The sequence below is a fragment of the Echinops telfairi genome, unplaced genomic scaffold (assembly GCF_000313985.2).
Source record: "Echinops telfairi isolate 266 unplaced genomic scaffold, ASM31398v2 ScPeMD7_7469;HRSCAF=8507_1, whole genome shotgun sequence".
Taxonomy (NCBI): Eukaryota; Metazoa; Chordata; class Mammalia; order Afrosoricida; family Tenrecidae; genus Echinops; species Echinops telfairi.
In genome coordinates this window covers 73,109,355-73,127,108 of record NW_022111373.1, presented here as the reverse complement: position 1 = coordinate 73,127,108, position 17,754 = coordinate 73,109,355, and the positions used below count along the sequence as shown (strand labels likewise).

The 17,754-nt window shown below is 39.6% G+C and overlaps 1 protein-coding gene across 1 annotated transcript in view; it reads right to left on the bottom strand.

Moving 5' to 3' along the window:
* AP3B1 (adaptor related protein complex 3 subunit beta 1) overlaps positions 1–17,754 on the bottom strand; it is a 283,869-nt gene that overhangs the window by 111,270 nt on the left and 154,845 nt on the right. Inside the window, exons 14-17 of the mRNA XM_045285085.1 lie at positions 16,666–16,775; positions 11,399–11,575; positions 2,814–3,000; positions 1,660–1,790 (exon numbers count right to left, since the gene is read on the bottom strand). Of these exons, the coding sequence (XP_045141020.1) occupies positions 1,660–1,790; positions 2,814–3,000; positions 11,399–11,575; positions 16,666–16,775 (605 nt within the window). The remainder of the gene's footprint in view (positions 1–1,659; positions 1,791–2,813; positions 3,001–11,398; positions 11,576–16,665; positions 16,776–17,754) is intronic.

Sequence of the window (17,754 nt, the reverse complement as noted above, 5' to 3'; positions counted from 1 at the left end):
AGAGATGGGCTGGTGGAGAGGGAAGGGGAGGAAGTCAGGTCGGGGAGGATTAAAATGATGGTTCTACTTGGTTCAAAACACTATGTATGGAACAACAAAAAAAGGGGCAGAATAATGCAAACAGCAAAAAGCCACAAAAACAAATTCAAGGAAAGACTGTGCAAGTAGAAAAAATTGCAAGAAAGAGCAATGCTCTTGTCATTCTGGCACACTGACTGAAAACTTTCAGTTGCACACATCTATCCATCTCTTTGAAAATCGAGGAAGAACCCGTATACAACTGCTTTTACTAACTGACTGACAATGTCCAAGTCTGTCCAATGCTAGTCACCACAGTGAGTACGGTAACGCTGAGTAGGTTGAAAGAACTGCTAATTGTGAGCTAGTCTTTCTAACAGTATATTGCTTCAATTAAATACAAGCTTACCGATTAGTGGCACAAAACTCCTACACCTTTCTGGGTCACTTTCGATAATTTGTCACAAGATGAAAGCGAGGGTGTCGTATTAAGGACAGGACAGACTTGTCAAGAAGTGGAAGCTTCCTCTTTTCATGGTACAGCATATCATTCAAGGTCTGGGCTCAGGTTCAGGCTTGGGTCTCTGGTCTATCACTTACTAGCTATGTGAACTTGGGCAACTAACTTAAGTTCTTGCAGCCTCAGGTTTCTCATTTTCAAAATGAGAATGACAATAACCATTATTTCTGATCATTTTGAGGTTTAAACGAGATCTTTATAAAACATTAACATAGTAGACCACCTAATAGAAATTCTTCTATTTAAAGCAATAAAGACTTCCTTCCAATGGCATATGGAAAAGTTAAGATGCAAGGAGGTAAACTGCCTTTCCCACAGGGACTGGTAAAGAAACTCAGGTACCTGAATCATAGTGCAAAATATATTACCAGGAAAGGATCTAGGGTATAATATCAAATTGCTCTTTTCTTAATTAATTTTAATTTTAAAAAAAACACTGAATATATCTCATATAATCAATCTCTAACAGTAACCAGAATGTCCCTCTCCTCGTTTTATTTGTTCATATAAGAGATAATATTAGGACAGAAGGCTATCCTAATGGCCAGCCCGTTTTAAACACCTAGAAGAGAATTTATATGAAAGCCATGTTCTAAACATAAAGGCAACACATTGTTTATTTGCATCACGACCTTATCTAGGAACATTTTTGGGACAAAGAGCTTGCTATTTGTGCTGGGCTTCACATACAGTACACTTGTCCTAGAGGTTTTCTGGAAGAGAATAGTAAAAATTATTTTGAAAGAATATTGACAGGAAGCTTATCTGTCTCTAAATAAAAGTAGAAAAGCTCAATCCAATGAAACTAAATACCTCAGAAATTGAACCACAGCTTCAAATTCAATGCCACAAATGTGGATGGCACTGATGCAGAGAATTCAATTCTCTGTTCCCTTGAAGAAAACGAACAGTACATGTACGGCGACACAGGAACACAACAATTTAGTTCTCAGAGACGCGAGATGGAGCTAACCGCATCACAGTTAGACATACCAGAACAATTTTCCATTTGCAACATTTCCATTTCCCAAAACGCTTTTGTGAGAAAAAATCTCCCCAAACCAGCTATCTTAGAGTCTCTCACGGCATGAGCAAAATTAATTTCAGCAAGGTCAACTTACCAACTCTATCACTTCTACATTTCGAACTGATGGGTCGGGCGCCACCTCTGGCCAATTAGATAATTCCAGGTAGCCGGTAGCTTTAGTGTTGAGAGTGTGAGATAGGGTGCCAAGCTGGAAATGATCCCTATCTATTAAAAATGGAGGGAAATGTCAAGTAAACAATATGAGCTGTATATAACACAGAACAATCCCAATCAGAGCCCAAGGTAATTGGCGTATTACTTCAAATGTCAAGGAATAAATATAAACTAGGAAGCTCTTCATAGGTCAAAAAACTGATTTTGGTCCATAGATGACAATAATCTCCCCCATAATGGTCAATAAAAAAGCTAATCAGTCAGTGTGTTTAGAGGTGTTGCTCTGAAATGTAGCTTCTCTGAAAATTACTTTACTGTGAATATTAAGAATGACAGCACCGTGCAACAATCCATATGCATGTCTTGGCACAAACACATCCAGAATGTTAATAGTACTTCCACAAAGCAGAACCGCTTTAAAATCATGTCATGATAACAATTAAGTAAGAAGCAATATGAAAACTCAGGTATGGAATCATCTTATTCCAACTGAAATGGCCACTTGTTAAACTGGTAAGATATTTAATTGCTTCTTTTTAAAAAATTATTTAAAAAAAGCGAATTTTCCCTTTGGAAACCCAAAGTAAACATAAAAGAGCTTGTTTCTGAATAACTCCTCCTAGAAAGAGTTAAGTTCATTACATAAAGTATGCAATGTATCACAACTCACTATAAAACTGAATGATCTCTCTTGGAAACGTAAAGGCGTCTAATGTAAAATAGGAATGAAGCTGACTGACTGACTACAAGAGGAACGTGGCTTTTACCTAGTGTTCAGTTCAGTTCAACCCTTAGTCAGAATGCAAATTAAATCATAAGGCTTGAAATTATTTAGGTAAATAATGTCTAGAAAAACATAAGCTGAAACGAATATGAAACTTGCTCTGCTACAGACAAACGGGTAGGAAGCACTGGTTCGCATAAACGGATAATGCTAACGGTTTGTCTTTTCTAAGAGATACATTTTAAAACACATTAGAAAAAAAAAAATAAAACACATTAGGAACGGGACAAACTGCCACCATTTCCCCCCCAGCTAAAAGATTCTGCTGCCAGGCGGTCTGACAATACTACCTTTGAAAGGAGACTCAAGCAGTGGAGCCGGTTTTTGTGCGAGGAATATTTTTTTGGCATATTTACTTAGAGCGCCACTCTTCTCGTTCGGAACAATCAGCTGCCTAATAAATCTTGTACGGTCTCTGATGTCGTAGTTTTGATCATACTTGCCGAGATTTAATATGTACTGGGTAAGCAATTTTGTCTGTTGGGGGGGGGGGGGGGGGAGAAGGAAAAAAAACACAACATACCAGAACAAGATGAGAATACAGTTATTTATGATTATTGATAACTCTGGATAAACATATTTAAAGAGGTAATAAAAATGAATGGTTATGTCAAACAAATGTTGTTCCGTGGGGAATATGCATTGCGAAGGCTGCAAATGGAATTCTGAAGCCAAGGCACATGTCCTCTTCTGTACTGGGGAGGTGAATGCTGAGGACTGAGAAGCAGCCATGTGCTAGATTATTAAACTGCTGAAGTGGAAAGAAAGGCATCATTAAAAAAATAATCATATATGGCAAACCCGCTGAAGGGTCTACGTGAGAATAATGAATGTGGAAATACAACTAAAAACATGGCACTCAAAACTTAATCGGAAAAATATGCAGGACATCAAAACATCAGAGAGTATTAGGGGCTGGTAAACGGCTTCTCCCGCGGTGTGCTTTATGAAGAGATACTGCCCCGGCACAAGCAGTGTCTGCACTCTGACTGCACTCAGTTACTTTACCCTGAATTATGACCCATTAAAGCAGACACATGAATCACTGAACTGGATTACTGCAAATTATTTGCAGTGCATTTAGCTGTTACTTTTTTATAAAAGCAAGCTGCTGATGCCCTCTAAAAACTAGGATAAAAGACTTCTCCCTTTTTTTTTCTCCCAGGCTGCTTAGAGCCTCCAGTAATATTGGTCATTTATTTATTTATGTAAGGGAGCAACTTATTATAACAGCTTTTACACCATAATAAGATTTCCTAATTCAATTTTTGAAGGGACTACATTAACATACATTGAGATAATTTTAGTGATAATTAAGCCCAAATTGAAATGTTAACAACATAGCAGGTTGGCGTGTTAAACTCTAAGTCATGCTACCGAACCACAGGGTTTTAACTGAGATATCTACGCACACACTTGGAATTTGACGTGAAACAAGATTCAAAAGACCTGGGACAAACCAACGAAGAAACAGTCCATCACCGGCATTAGAACATTCTTTCAAAATTAGGAAAAGGATGAAAATGAATTCCAGTTAGGCGGCGTCAGAGACGCTTTTAGAGCCCTGAGTCCAGGAACAGGAACGGTGAGGTAAACGCTCGCGCGGTAATAATTGGTGATGATAATTAATCTAGATAGAAAGCCACCTTCTTCCAGCAGCAAGGTATTTAACAAAACAAGCATTAACCTAGTTTTATTGAAGCAGAATTGCATAAAATACAAGCAAAAATGTTAAAAGAGCTGTGCTGAACTCGGTTACCAACAATTGTTTACTTGCTAATTAACAGACGAAGTTGATTCAAGGACAGAGAAGAAAAAGTCTGATTCATTTTAAAAGGGCCATTAGCAAAACAGTCGCTAAGTGAAGAACAAAGCCAGAGACCAGGTTAAACAAAAGGGTGACACACCCATGTCATTAGTTTCCTGCGGAAACTTGGGAACCACACTGAAATTACTGTTTTCAAATGACAGGTGAGAACTGACCACTTGGCTAATGCTAAAGTCTGTTTGAGGGTTGTATCTTGGAACCCACAACGGAAACAAACCAGAGAGGGCAATTAAGCTGCCTCACTGCAATGACTTCTCTGAGCCTAAAAGTGCCAAACAGTGGGTTCATGTTTCATGTGCTGAAAATTAATACTTAGGAAAGTGCACCAACAGACACCAACGACAGCGAGGCAGGGTATTTAAGGTGCACTTAAAAAACATACCAAATTTGTTTTATAATAATGGTGGACTTTTAAAACCATATTAATTTGGAAAAAACCTCCAAAATTAAGAGATTAAAAAAAATTTGTGTGCCTTAGAGGCATTAAATATATAAGCAGAAGAATTAATCTTTGCACATTTATATACTTCAATCCAATTGCTTAGCTGTATCTATTCCTAATACCAAGGTACTAATATTGTTTTGCAGTCTGTATTTAACATGACATTATTTTGTTTAAGCTCTTGAAAATCTAAAACTGACTGCGGTCTTTCTTAAAATTAAATTCTGTTATTAACAGTTGTGAAATTGTTGATATTTTCAACTTCTCCTTTTCTATAGACCAAGTTAGAGAAATCACGTTCTGTATAGTATTGAGAGTAACCTGGAAAAGTCAGGGGGCAAAAAACCCCAACTCGGTTAAACAAAGGATCTTCTCATTTCTATTTTTTATGTGGAACTTTGTCAATACAGTAAAAGCCTACAAAAGGCGGAGCCTGTATAAGGCTCTCAGAGATGGAATTCTCAATTATTTGCTACTGAAACAAGCAGGCAAAGTGCTAAGGCTGCGACCCGTCAGAGGTCAGACCCAGAAAAGCAAGGCCCTGGAGCAGGGCTGCGGCTCTCCCAGGTTCTCCCCACAACTCGGAGGAGCCTCTTCCCCACAAGGCAAAACTTGTCAACCAGTCGTCTCTCTTTATGCTGCTTTTGAACAGAACATCAAATTTAGATGCTGTAACATCAACGATGGCCTCAATTTTACTTCATTCTAATACGAATACGAAATATAAACTCAACCCATTAAAAACTGGAGGAGCGCTATCAGGAGTCTTCACAATCTGAAATCCTGGGCTCTCACTGTTGAACTTGGTCAGCCCTTGAGGCTGAACTGGGGGATTCATTCCAACATCATCTTGTTTGCATGATATGCTTTCATAAATCACTGTTACAGGAAATTTCAAAGCTAAATGTTTGGTGACCGCTATAAACATTTCCAGATGGTTTTGAAATAGAAATCTAATAATTATGATACATGCTTGTCTCCCTACTCGCCCACAACCCCCAAAGAAGTCAATGTAGGACACTTAATTCACAAAAGCACATTTCTAAAATACACATGCTAGCATGCAGCAAAGCGAGGGCATACAATCACACTGACATGCTTTTCTTGGACTTCATCTGTAACCAGGTTGCTGTCCAGTTGCCCGTGCACACCCATGGAGGCCACCACTTTTGCTACAACTGGTAGGACAAGCCAAGCTTGTCTGCATGCACTGCAACCAATTCCCAAAACACTTCGGCTCCATCGTTTTCTTAATTTAATAAGAACACTGATTTTGACCATGACAATGTCCTTTCAGCAAAACCAAGCAATTTTATCTTCAATGTTGAGCTTTCTAATTTACAGGTGCATTTACAGCTTTGGGGACAGAGTGAGCTCCCAAAAGCTTTTTCTTTTATTCCATTTACAGCTTTGAGAGACTAGATGTATAAAAGCTCTGAGTGAAAAAGTTTATTATTGGAATTAACTGATCTTCTAGGTGAAAATCAACATCATTTAACTCCTTTTTCTGCTAATGGAGACAACACTATTAACAGCTATTTCTTCATTTTTCATAGGTTCAAAAGAAAACTTGGAATAAAAAATGAAGGAAATTAACTAAAGAGTACAGTTAATTGATCTGAACGAGGTCAGGTTTCAAGGTTATACAAACACTGTCTGGAACGCACGTGTAATCATCTTGGAGCACAAGCTTCTTAAAATAACCCCCATTTAAAATAGTTGATGATTCTTTTTGAGTAGATTTGTTGTTTCTCCTGATTTGGGGCCAGTATTTATCATTTTAGGTCTCGGGCGGAATGGCAATATGTTGCTAAACATTTTGTGAAGGTTAAAAACTGAAATAGAAATCCTGTACCTAATTCTTCACTACATATACCCTTGCTTTTAAAATGTTTATTATTGTTGCTGAATTTATAGTGTTGTAAAAATAACTTGCAAATAATAAAGTTTAGATTTACATTATAAACAAATGACAAAAAGATGCAGCAAGAGTGTTGGATCACTTTGCTACCGTGATCTACCACAGGGCTGCCCAGTCTTTCCGGCCCAGATTTCTCCTATCTGCCTCTGATTACCCATTGCCACTGGCGGCCTGTGGACTACAGACTACAGCACAACGTGACGCCGCTTCAAGCTGTCCGTGGCTGCCTGGTCTGAGGCACGTGTTCTCAGTACTCATCGTGTATGCCGAGTGGGAGGATCTAGTTCAGTTACATATAGAAAGGGACTGAAAAAGAAGTATTTTAGATTTAAATGTGTTTGCTTTTTTGTATAACGATGAAAATTAATCACTCTGTTATTAGGTGCCATCCAGTCAGTTCTGACTCCTAGCAAACCCGATGTAAAATACAATGAAATACTGCCTAGTCCCTGTACCAGTCTTACAATCCTTCTTATGTTTGAACCCATTGTTGCAGCCAGTGTGTCATCCCATCTTGTTGAAGGCCTTCTTCTTTTTCCCTGCCCCACTATTGACCAAGCATGATGGCCTTCTCCAGGGACTGGTCTCTCCTGATAACACGTCCACAGTGCGTGAGACCAAGTCTTGCCGTCCTTGCCTCTGAGGAGCGCTCTGCTTGTGCTTCTTCCACGACAGATCTGTGGGTTCTGTTGGCAGTCCATGGCACTTTCAACATTCTTCACCAGCTCCATCATTCAAATGCACTGATTCTTCTTTGGTCTTCTTTATTCGATGTCCAACTTTCACATGCATATGAGGCAACGGAAAATACCATGGCTTGGTACAGACTCACGGTTGTTCTCAAAGTTACACTTTGCTTTTCAATGCTCTAAGAACTCTCAAACTCAATGCCAATGAATTAATAGACTATGTCGGTTAAGTCACGCTAAATCTTTATGCTACATCTCTAACAACACTAGAGTTTTAGCAACTTCAACTGGTTTTAAAATCGTTGGATTCACCGCCCCCTTCCCCAATTAAAAAAACAAAACAAAAATAAACCCAGGAAAAGGCACTGAGATGAGTCAATTTCACTCTTAATGACCCTAGAGAATACAGCAGCAGAACTGCCCTGTGGGTTTCAGAGGCTGTAAATTTTTACAGGAGTAGAAAGCCTCATCTTTCTCCCTCAGTGTGGTTGGTGTTTGAACGGCTAACTTTGTGGTTAGCAGTTCAAGTCCTAACCCATCTCACCACCACCACCACCAAGGTTCTCACCCCCACCCCCCACCCCCACAAACCACGCGTGAGGGAGAAGTCTAACAGAGTTGTTCTCTACTCTTGATTTCTAAATCCAACTATTTTTTTCTTCACAAATTACTACAAGCAAATGTCAACACTTTTTTTCTCAATAACTGGACTCATTACTTCACTATAAATATTTTTCCATAAGAAAAATCCAGCAGTTGGTTAACAGTGTAAACTTGGGGTACCAAAGAAGCAGGATAACTAATGTGGACAAGTGATCGCTATGTGTCAGGACATCTCAGAATTGTACATGGGTTGCCCCCCTTAATTCTCCTCACAACTTTGTGAGGTAAGTTGCAGGCAGTCTAACTAACATTTGTTTGGAAAACATGCATTTCTTGCAGCTCAACAGGTATATAAGGGAAGAGTTTAGTGCAATGTGGATGTTGTGTTTGCTTGGGCAGGATTTCATCTGTGAGAAATACCAGGTGAGCACAGAACACTGTCCTTGCTTAGTAGGCTAGATAGAAATGCACCCCTGTGCACACCTCGAGCATCTACCTCGGATCACCGTTGTGTTATGGACCGTGCCGCCCATGCAAGATTGTTGCTGCAACATTTCATCCAATGTAGGATTACCACTTAATTTGAAACAAGTTGCATCCTTGCCAAGGTCCATAAAAGAAGCAAATCATAAGTAATTTTCAAGATAAAAAGTATTCACTGTGCTATTTGCTTATTTAACTATTTAACATTGTGTAAAATTCAGTAACTGTTTTTTCATCATTCCTACATTTTGAATTTTTTAATGGAGTCCTGGTGGTACTGTCAGGTAAATGTCGGGTTGCTAACCACAACGTTAGCAGTTCAAACCACCAGCTGCTCTGCGGAAAGAAGAGGAAGGTAGCTGTTCCCGTCAAGACCAACAGCCTCAGAAAGCCCAGGTAGGGTTGCTATGCACAGGGATTGGCTGGGTGGTAGCGGTTTGGGGATTTTGTCCTTTGTCACTAAGGAAGGTTTTGTATGTGTCTCTAAGAGTATCTCTCCAAGAACCCTTGTGTCTTTTACTGTGCAATTTTGTGCAGTGTGAATGATTTTGGTTGCTGTCAGTTCCAGCTCATACAATCCCCGTGTACAAGAGCGCTGAGCTCGCTGTCATTAAAATGTCATGGTGTCGTGAAAGTCGACATAGTACCTAGAATATCATGACTGTTATGATGTCTTCATACACGCACAGTAGCTAGCCAAATAATTGGTGGTTCCAACCCACTAGTGCAGTGGTTCTCAACCTTCCTAATGCCGAGACCCTTTCATACCAACCATAAAATTATTTTCATTGCTACTTAATGACTGTAATTTTGCTACTGTTATGAATTGGGCGACCCCTGTGAAAGGGTCGTTCGCCCCCCAAAGGGGTCGCGACCCACAGGTTGGGAACCACTGCTCTAGTGGCTCTATAGGAGTATGGCCCAGGAAATCCTCTGGTTCTAATCTGTCAGCAAAATCGGAATCCACTCAACTGCACACGAGAAGAGCAGCAGCAACTTGACTTTGCGTCTGCTGTGGCTACTCTCAGTGTGCCTACCTTACAGGTTACTATAAAAGAAGTAACTAGAAACCAGTATGCTAATCAAGACGGAACTTGTGTCCACAGACTTCCTCGAAAGTTGTGTTTTATAGAACTACATGAAGGTCCTCTCTTGGGCCTTCTTTGTTTCAGCTATGACTAACCAATAATGAAATGTAGTACCCTTGTTCAGAAAGTACAGGATGTATTCGTCTATCTTTATCCAGTGAGTTGGAACATAACCATCGGCACACAGGCAGTTTCCTTCAGCTGTATTAAACTGAGAGCTTTGGAACCCAGCTTCTGGACTGGTCTGCTATACACTTGAGGAAGCTCTTAGATACACAACTGCATCTCACCACCAATTGGTCAAAACAAACTGATTGTTTTGATGCCGTAGAGTTAGCTCATTGGCTTTAAATGACCATGGGTAAGTCAGTGAAACTATCCTGCAGGGTTGCTCGGAGTTGGAATCTATTTCATGGCAGGGGGTGGGATTTCTTATTTCCCAAGAAAAGGATTTTATGAGGATTTATAAACAAAAGTCAGTATTAAAGAAGTACTGTCGCCTTTTGGCTTAGAGAGAGCCTGGAAACAAGATGGGTCACCAGCAGCTCTACTGGAGCCACCGGCGAAAGCTTGGCCAGGGCTCCCGTTCTTGTCACACGTGCTCAAACGGCACGGTCTGATCCGGAAATAGGGCCTCAATGTGTGCCGTCAGTGTTTCGTCAGTATGCAAAGGAAGCTGGACTAAGTGATCTTTGAATGGATTCTCCAGGACAGCTACCCAATAGAAGAAACAATGCCAACTATTTGTGCATAAAATTAAAAAAAATTCACGTCTGAAAATAACCCAACTACTATCAGCTTAACATTTTTTAAGTTGTATGACATAGCCCATTGGGCATGAGACATAGGCTAAAATTGCTTTGACCTACATGTTAAGAAAACTTTTTTACACTTGCATGCTTTATCTATTTTTAAAACTGACCGTGAGCAGCAACAGACACAATTTAGGGTCTGTTTTGCCAAAGTCTCGTTCTTTATTTGTAGAACTGAATACTCCATGGTTTAGATACCTTGGTGAATCTTTCAGTTCTAGAGAATATCTGTCAGCTAAGTTTATGTACAAGATTTACCACAATGTATTTATTTGTGTGTCCAAATGAAATGATAAACTTCCTTACTACCTCAAAATGTTTTACTTGGTGTAAAGCATTTTTTAAAATCAGGCAACAGCCTGCTTTCAGTGTAACTGAAATGCTGCTACTGGACTCCTTGCACCACAGCTATCAACTTTGTGCAAATGCATAAAAACAAACATCTATAACAGCAACAACAAACCTAACCAAAGGCTTAGAGTAAATACATAAAACAGGAAGATTCTGCAGCTGATGGTTAAAAATAGCATTTTTATCATTAATAAGAAGCTCTACAGCAAACTTTTTTCTTTGTTTACCCCATTTTCCCCAAAAGTAGTGTTCTAGCTCTTGGTCTTACCTATTTTTAAGGCAGTTCTAAAGCTTTCAGGAAACACTGGCCTTTTTCATGACGGACCTTATATGTGTGCTGTTTCCAAATTCTGCATGACAAATCAGAAGCCTTACTCAAGAGTCTTACCCTTCGAGGAAGTTTGACTTCTCTCCTCCTTCTACTACAAACTTTCAATTAGTATTTTTCCCCTCTGTCTGACAACATCTCTCACCGTGTTTCTTCCCCACTAGATAAGCGTGTCCTGTTTTTGCACCAACCATCTAGCACCAGACCTGGAACAAAAGGCCACCCAATAAGGGCTGAATGGACCGAAGCTAATCAACAGACCTTCTCTGCTTGACCAGGAGTACAGAAGAAGGTCAGTGTCATTCAGACGGATTCTGGTCGGCCTCTTACCTGTTTGGAGTTGGTGAGATACAATTTTGCTCCCAGATTTAAAATCTGCAGTTTTACCAGATCATCTTCACCTGTAAAGGTTTTAGCCATCTTTCTTAAAACATCTGGGGCAATTTTAGGAACTCGTTCACAATTTTCTCCAATTAGCCACAGGATACTTGCTCGAGCTACAGGAACCTAAAAGGAGAAGGAAATTTGTGTGGTTTGTATGTTAGAAAAATCATACTCGCCTGAATATTAATGGGGAGAACAAGTGATCCATGGTAAAATCTTTACGTCTCATCGAATGGACCTGGATATCTAAGAATTGCTCCTGTGCTTCTGGGTTTCTTTAATTATCAAAAAACACAAAGGAAATCTCCATATTACCATTTTAGAGAGGATAGCGTAGAAAAGATTCTTGAAGTCAAGTCACTAGTCTGAAATCTAGATGCTACCAAAAGTGGACAACTTTGGCAAGTTGGCCAAAGACAGTCCTCCTTGGGCCAAATCTGGCCGGCACACATATTCTGGCTGGCATGCCCAAGTGGTTTCATATTCTGGCTGCTTCTGAGCTGTAACGGCAGAAGTACATAGCAGCAACAGAGACCACCTGGCCTACAAAGTTGAAAACACGTACTATCTAGCAACTTTAGGAAAGGCTTGCCAACTTCTGCTGTAGAGCACGGGTTCTCATGCAGTGACCATTGTGAAAAATCATCTCGCATTCTTAGTGAAACTGTAGGTTTTTGGTATCAACTGCAAAAGCGTCCTGTGGTATTGAGGTGCCAGTGAGTCACTTTAGACTCATGGTGACCCTGTGGAATAGAGAGCAGAACTGCCCTCCAGGGCTTCCTAAGCTGCCATTCTTACAAGAGCTGATCACCAGCTCTTGCCCCTGGCCAGGATCTCTGGTGCGTTCAAGCTGCCCACCTTTTGGTTAGCAACCACGTGTCTAATGATGGTGGCACTGGGCTCTTTAAGAACATGACTAAAAGCAAAACCAACCAACCAAACAGAAAAATAAAACATAACCGCTGTGGCAGGGCCCAGGAGTCTAATGTGCTGTGGCAGGGCCCAGGAGTCTAATGTAAAGAAGCACCACACACAATTTCCGAGACAGGTGATCACAAACCGTGCCTTGAGAACCCATGCAGAGTAGAGCAAAAGGAGTAAATACTGAGATTCAAAAAAAACAAACCTATCTGGGTCCTTCAGGTAATTGCATCCCACCACTGGAAATAACAAAATTATAGGATCTTTATGGTCTTCTTATCAAATGATAAATTCTGGTCTATAATTTGGTCATCACAAAAGAAATACAGGCATAATAAATTTGCCCCAATACTTTATTTTGGCATTAAATAGATTTTAAAATAAAGTACAATATCATTTATGTCTTTAAAAAAAATCACTGCTTAGCTACAAATTGGAAACCTTCCATTAATACCATTAACACCAACACTGTAGAGTATGCAAATTAGTGTTATGACTATTTGCTTATTTATAACCTGCCCTGTTACAAGCAGAATTTGAGGTGGTATGTAAATTAGTTTCTGTGAGCATTTTCACCTACCATAGAAAATTTGCTTTTTCTAATAAATACAAAGTCAATGGTTTTCACTAAAGGATAATGTAATGAGAAAAGATAATACATTTTTTATTAAATCCTTGTCCAATTCCTCAAATTAAGTCCTGATACTTTCTGTGTCATTTCACAGTTATACACAGCATGCCGGTTAACATTTCTTTTTTAACACTGAGAATAAGGGCTGTTCGCAGCTAAAATTTTATCACAATTTCTACAACCTCAAATTCTTTCAAAATACCCAATTTACAGAACAGTATAAAAACAAGACAACAGTAAGTTGCCCTTTCCTCCGAACCACAATGAGATCTTTAAAGAAAAACAAACCCTCAAAATAGAAAATTACATAGTTTCAAATATTATAACATCATCTTCAAATTACTATTTATTTTTCAAATTACTATTTAAAATAAGTTTAGTAGCAGAGAAGAAATCAGTATCAGAGAAGAAATCAGAAACCAGTATATAATAGAAAAAAAAATTAAAGGCCTAGGAACTATTATAAATCTATTCATGCAGTGTAATAAAACTCATATCCTACTGTATATACTGACTTCTGGGAAGAAAGAAGTTATTTCTAATGTTCCAAAGGTTACACTGCATTAAGACCTTACTCCTAATCGGTTATCTTCAACTGGACTACAGAACGGTAATTGAGTGGGACATTAAGTTTTCCAGTATGGAGAGTCCGGGTTGGAGCCATAATGAAAAGGACTTCTGAATAAGAATATACGAGCAACCTCAGCTTCCAGTCATGCCAGATTTACTTTCTTAAATAGTTTATTACATATTGCTAGGGTAAGAATTCGAATTCTCTGACACAAAGCAATCTGTCACCATACTTTAATTTTCTTCTGGTAACAAGTAACGTAATCTTCTCTGAAAATTACAGAAACTACGCACAAAAGAAGGAAGATGTTGAGAGAGGGTTAATATTTGTGAGTACAACAATACTTCATTAAAACTCTAAGATTCATAATGCATATACAACATGTATGCCAAGTTAAATGCTGCAAAAACGGAAAAAACCTTGCCACAAGAAAGAGCACCAAGAGTGTACCGAACTTTTGGTGATGTTCTTTTATTCAAAAGGTTAGGGAACCAAATCTTCATGCCTACCCTCTCTCTCTTCTTCCCAACTAAGTGACAAGTCTCCCCAATGTCCACCAATGCTTCTGTGACTCTACACTCAAATGTTTGAGACAAATGAAAAGACAATTTAAAAAACTTAATGTTTTTTTCTCTTGGTGGTCTTTTTGAGCCACTGGGAAAAAAAAAGGAACCACATCCTAAGACCAAATAAATGCATACATATACATACAGAGCCCCACATACACTTCTTTCAATAAGAACCTCTCGGCTTTTCAATATTTTCAAAGACTAACCGCATTGTAAATGACGTAGCCTGATTCTTTATTCTAAATGCCCTGAGCAAGTAGTTAAGTGCACTTTTCAACTAGAAGGCAGCTTCTGCTGCCATTTTAACCCATTAACTTGCCTACAAAAACAAATAATGATGCTGAGCAACCTCAGCAGTTGCAGAAAGACATCTAGAAAGATTTTACAGATCACTCTGTAAGCAGTTCAATTTAAAATCCATTGTGCTTCTACACCGGTCTACTGCACAATGCAATAGTCTAAAGTAAATCCAAAGAAAACATCAATTTTATTTATTTAAATTTGTCAAAGGCAAAGCAGTAGACATCTCAGCAAATTGCATAAAAACAGCCAATCAGAACCAATTTCTGTATTGGGGTCCAATATACTTTAAAACTTAAGCCAGAATTAAGTTGGGGGAGCAGGCTGAGAGTGGAGAGCTTGTGAAACAGCAGGTATCAAGGTGCACACAAAGTATTAGCTCAACGTTACTCACAGTCATCACATGGTAGCCTCTCTCAAGTGTTTCTTTTACGATACGAAATCCCCACCCGTCTCATCAAACGTGAAATCCTGCTAGAGCAATCCTGTGGCAGAATTCTTTTGATTCTGGAAGAACTCCGCTCCAACAGTGACTACAAGTGAAGTGTACTCCCAAGGATAGCCCTTTCACCATCAGTTGACTGCACCACTGACACCATTCTATTCAATTTGAGCAAACTCAAGGGGTACCATAAATTGATGTGGTTTTCACATTTGCAACCAAGCCATGTGCTTAAACACCAACAAAGTAAAAGCCTTGAATTATGATCAGAGCTTTAAAACATTAAATTTTTTTAAAAAGTTACATGTCTAATGTCTATTGAACGCTTAGCATGTGCCAAGATTGTTTATAAGCACTTGACATAGTTCAGTTGAAAATGTTTAAGATGGAATAAATGTTATAAATTTAAAACCTGACCTCTTTCACACTGAGGTGAAAATAAATGCTAGCTGCAGACCATTTATCATTAAAACTCTGGAGTTTGAAAAGAATAACACAGAAAAAGAGACAGTAAGCAAATGGGTATACTTAAGAAAGTGAGATTAAGAATGAATTAAACGCATTTAGCAAGTATATTCTGAGGATGTACTTTGAGCCGGTACACATAGCAAATTTCCACCCACTAGTTTTAGAGTTTGTTCCTTCTTGCCTGAGTCACTGATCATTTTGATAGTTGGGGCACTGTGGTTTTCTATTCCAGCTTTCCTTCAACGTTTATTGTTTCTGAACTGTACCAAATAGCTTTCCTCTCCCTCTTGTCTGTCTGTCCGATGGTCCATTCATTCATTCAAGAATTGTATAAACCCACCAATTCCTTTTTCTTTTTAATTCACTTGTCTTTGTTTGCTGGTGGAAGCCCTTCAAGCTGGCTTTAAGGTCACTGTGACATGTCTCCATCATCCTCTGAGCTATCCCTTACTAATGAAGGGAAACAAAATGTGCCAGACTGTTCTTGCCATAAAGCCTGCCATTTCTCTATGGAGCCAGGGGCCCCTTTAGTAGAGAATGGGATTTGAAAACCAAGGTGGAGCATAAAGAGGTTACATATGACTATACACCCGAGTCTGAGAAACCGGATGCTAAGTGAAAGAAGTGAGACACAAGAAAGCGAACACATATTGTAGGATTCCACTGATAGGATCTGTCCCCAGTAGGCAAATCTATAGAGACACAAAGCAGATTGGCAGCCGCTGCAGACTGGACTGAGCAGGAGAATGGAGTAACTACTAATGGAGAAGGGTTTGTTACTTGTTAGGGATTATGAAATTTTCCTGGAATTAAGGCAGGAGTGGCGATTACACACCTTACAGATATACTAAGGGCTTTGAACTGTAAACTTTAAAAGAATGAGAAAAAAGATGTAGGCACCAAGTGTGTTCATTTTCAGTGATGTGTAATTGCTTCTAGGCCCTCTCAAAAGAGCTGGAAAATAAATGGCCACATAGTAATTTTTATGTTTGCGCATATACACTTGAAGACATGTACACATGAAGATACATATACATATATATATACACACACACATCTAGCTATCTCTACTAAAACTATGAAGCTTACATAGTTAACGCCAATTCCCATACCACATTGAAAGGTTCCGATCCACGCTTTCCCTATCTAAAACACCCTTCTACAAAACTGAAAAATTTTAGAGCCAAGCATTGAATCCTAATAGCTCAGCTCTCTTAACCACTACACTAGAATATCCACTTATTTAAACAAGACTATAATTTACTGAGTACAATTGTGATCAATCCAGCAAGCACCTCAGTGAATACTCACAGTGATACTGTCTAAGAGTTTGGCCATGTGTTTAATGATTTCAGCATGTTGCGCAGGTTGCGTTTGCAGCAGCTTCTTAATAACCACCACACTTTCAGCAACAACTATTTCTGGAGAAGGTAGAAATGATTCATATTATACACGTCATTCAAATGCAACATGTTTGGCAAGATAAAGACTTCAACCAGTAAAACCTTTTACCTGCCTTAAGCGACTAGGTGGAAACCGTAGAGAGGAGTGTCCTCCCAGTGTTTGAGGGGTTAACAAGACACCTCAAATACAAGAGCGGCTTTTAACCTCAACAGGCTGTGTTTCCTAGCTTCTGACGGCACTTCCCCAATCTCTCTAGTTCAGGGAAGCAACGTGGAGTTAAACAGGTTACCAGAGTAGACAAGCACCTCCAGCTTTTTATCAGGGCTCTCAAATACTTTGAGTCCTATCAATTACAGATCAAATGCCTACAATGTGATATTTTAGGTATTTTAAAGTGAGCACTAAGAATTATTAGCAACAGGAAAGGTGTTACCATAGACTAAGCACGAACTGCAGTGCCAGAAAGATCTGGGATTGTGAGTGGGAATGTCTCCATTTGACCCACCAACCTACTATCTGCTTGAGGCTCTCCCTCCAACCAACCCTCGCCCGCTCCTCTGCACCCCCTGTAAACTGCGGGAGAGGCTGCCTTCTGTGGACTGCATCATCTAGATTCGCTTGGCCTGGCTCCTGGCTGAGGTTAGCCGATGGCCTCACCAGTATCAGACCAGGGGAAGGAAGGAGAAATGGAAGTCTTTATTATTCTGGATCCCTCCCTACCAAGAAGCCCTACTGGCACAGTGGGTAAGTGCTTGCTGACAAAGGAACGGTTGGTCGGCCAGCCAATCTACAGGAGAAGATGGGGCAGTCTGCTTCTATAACGATTTACAGCCTTGACAGTCGCTATGCGTCAGAACTGACCCAATGCCTTGCCAGGGAGTTTTGAGGTTTCAGTTATGGGGTTGCTGTAAGTCAGAATTGACTCACTGGCCATGGGTTTGGTAATATTTTTTTGAGGGGTTAGGAGGGAACGTTATCCCTCCCTGCCAGGCGGCC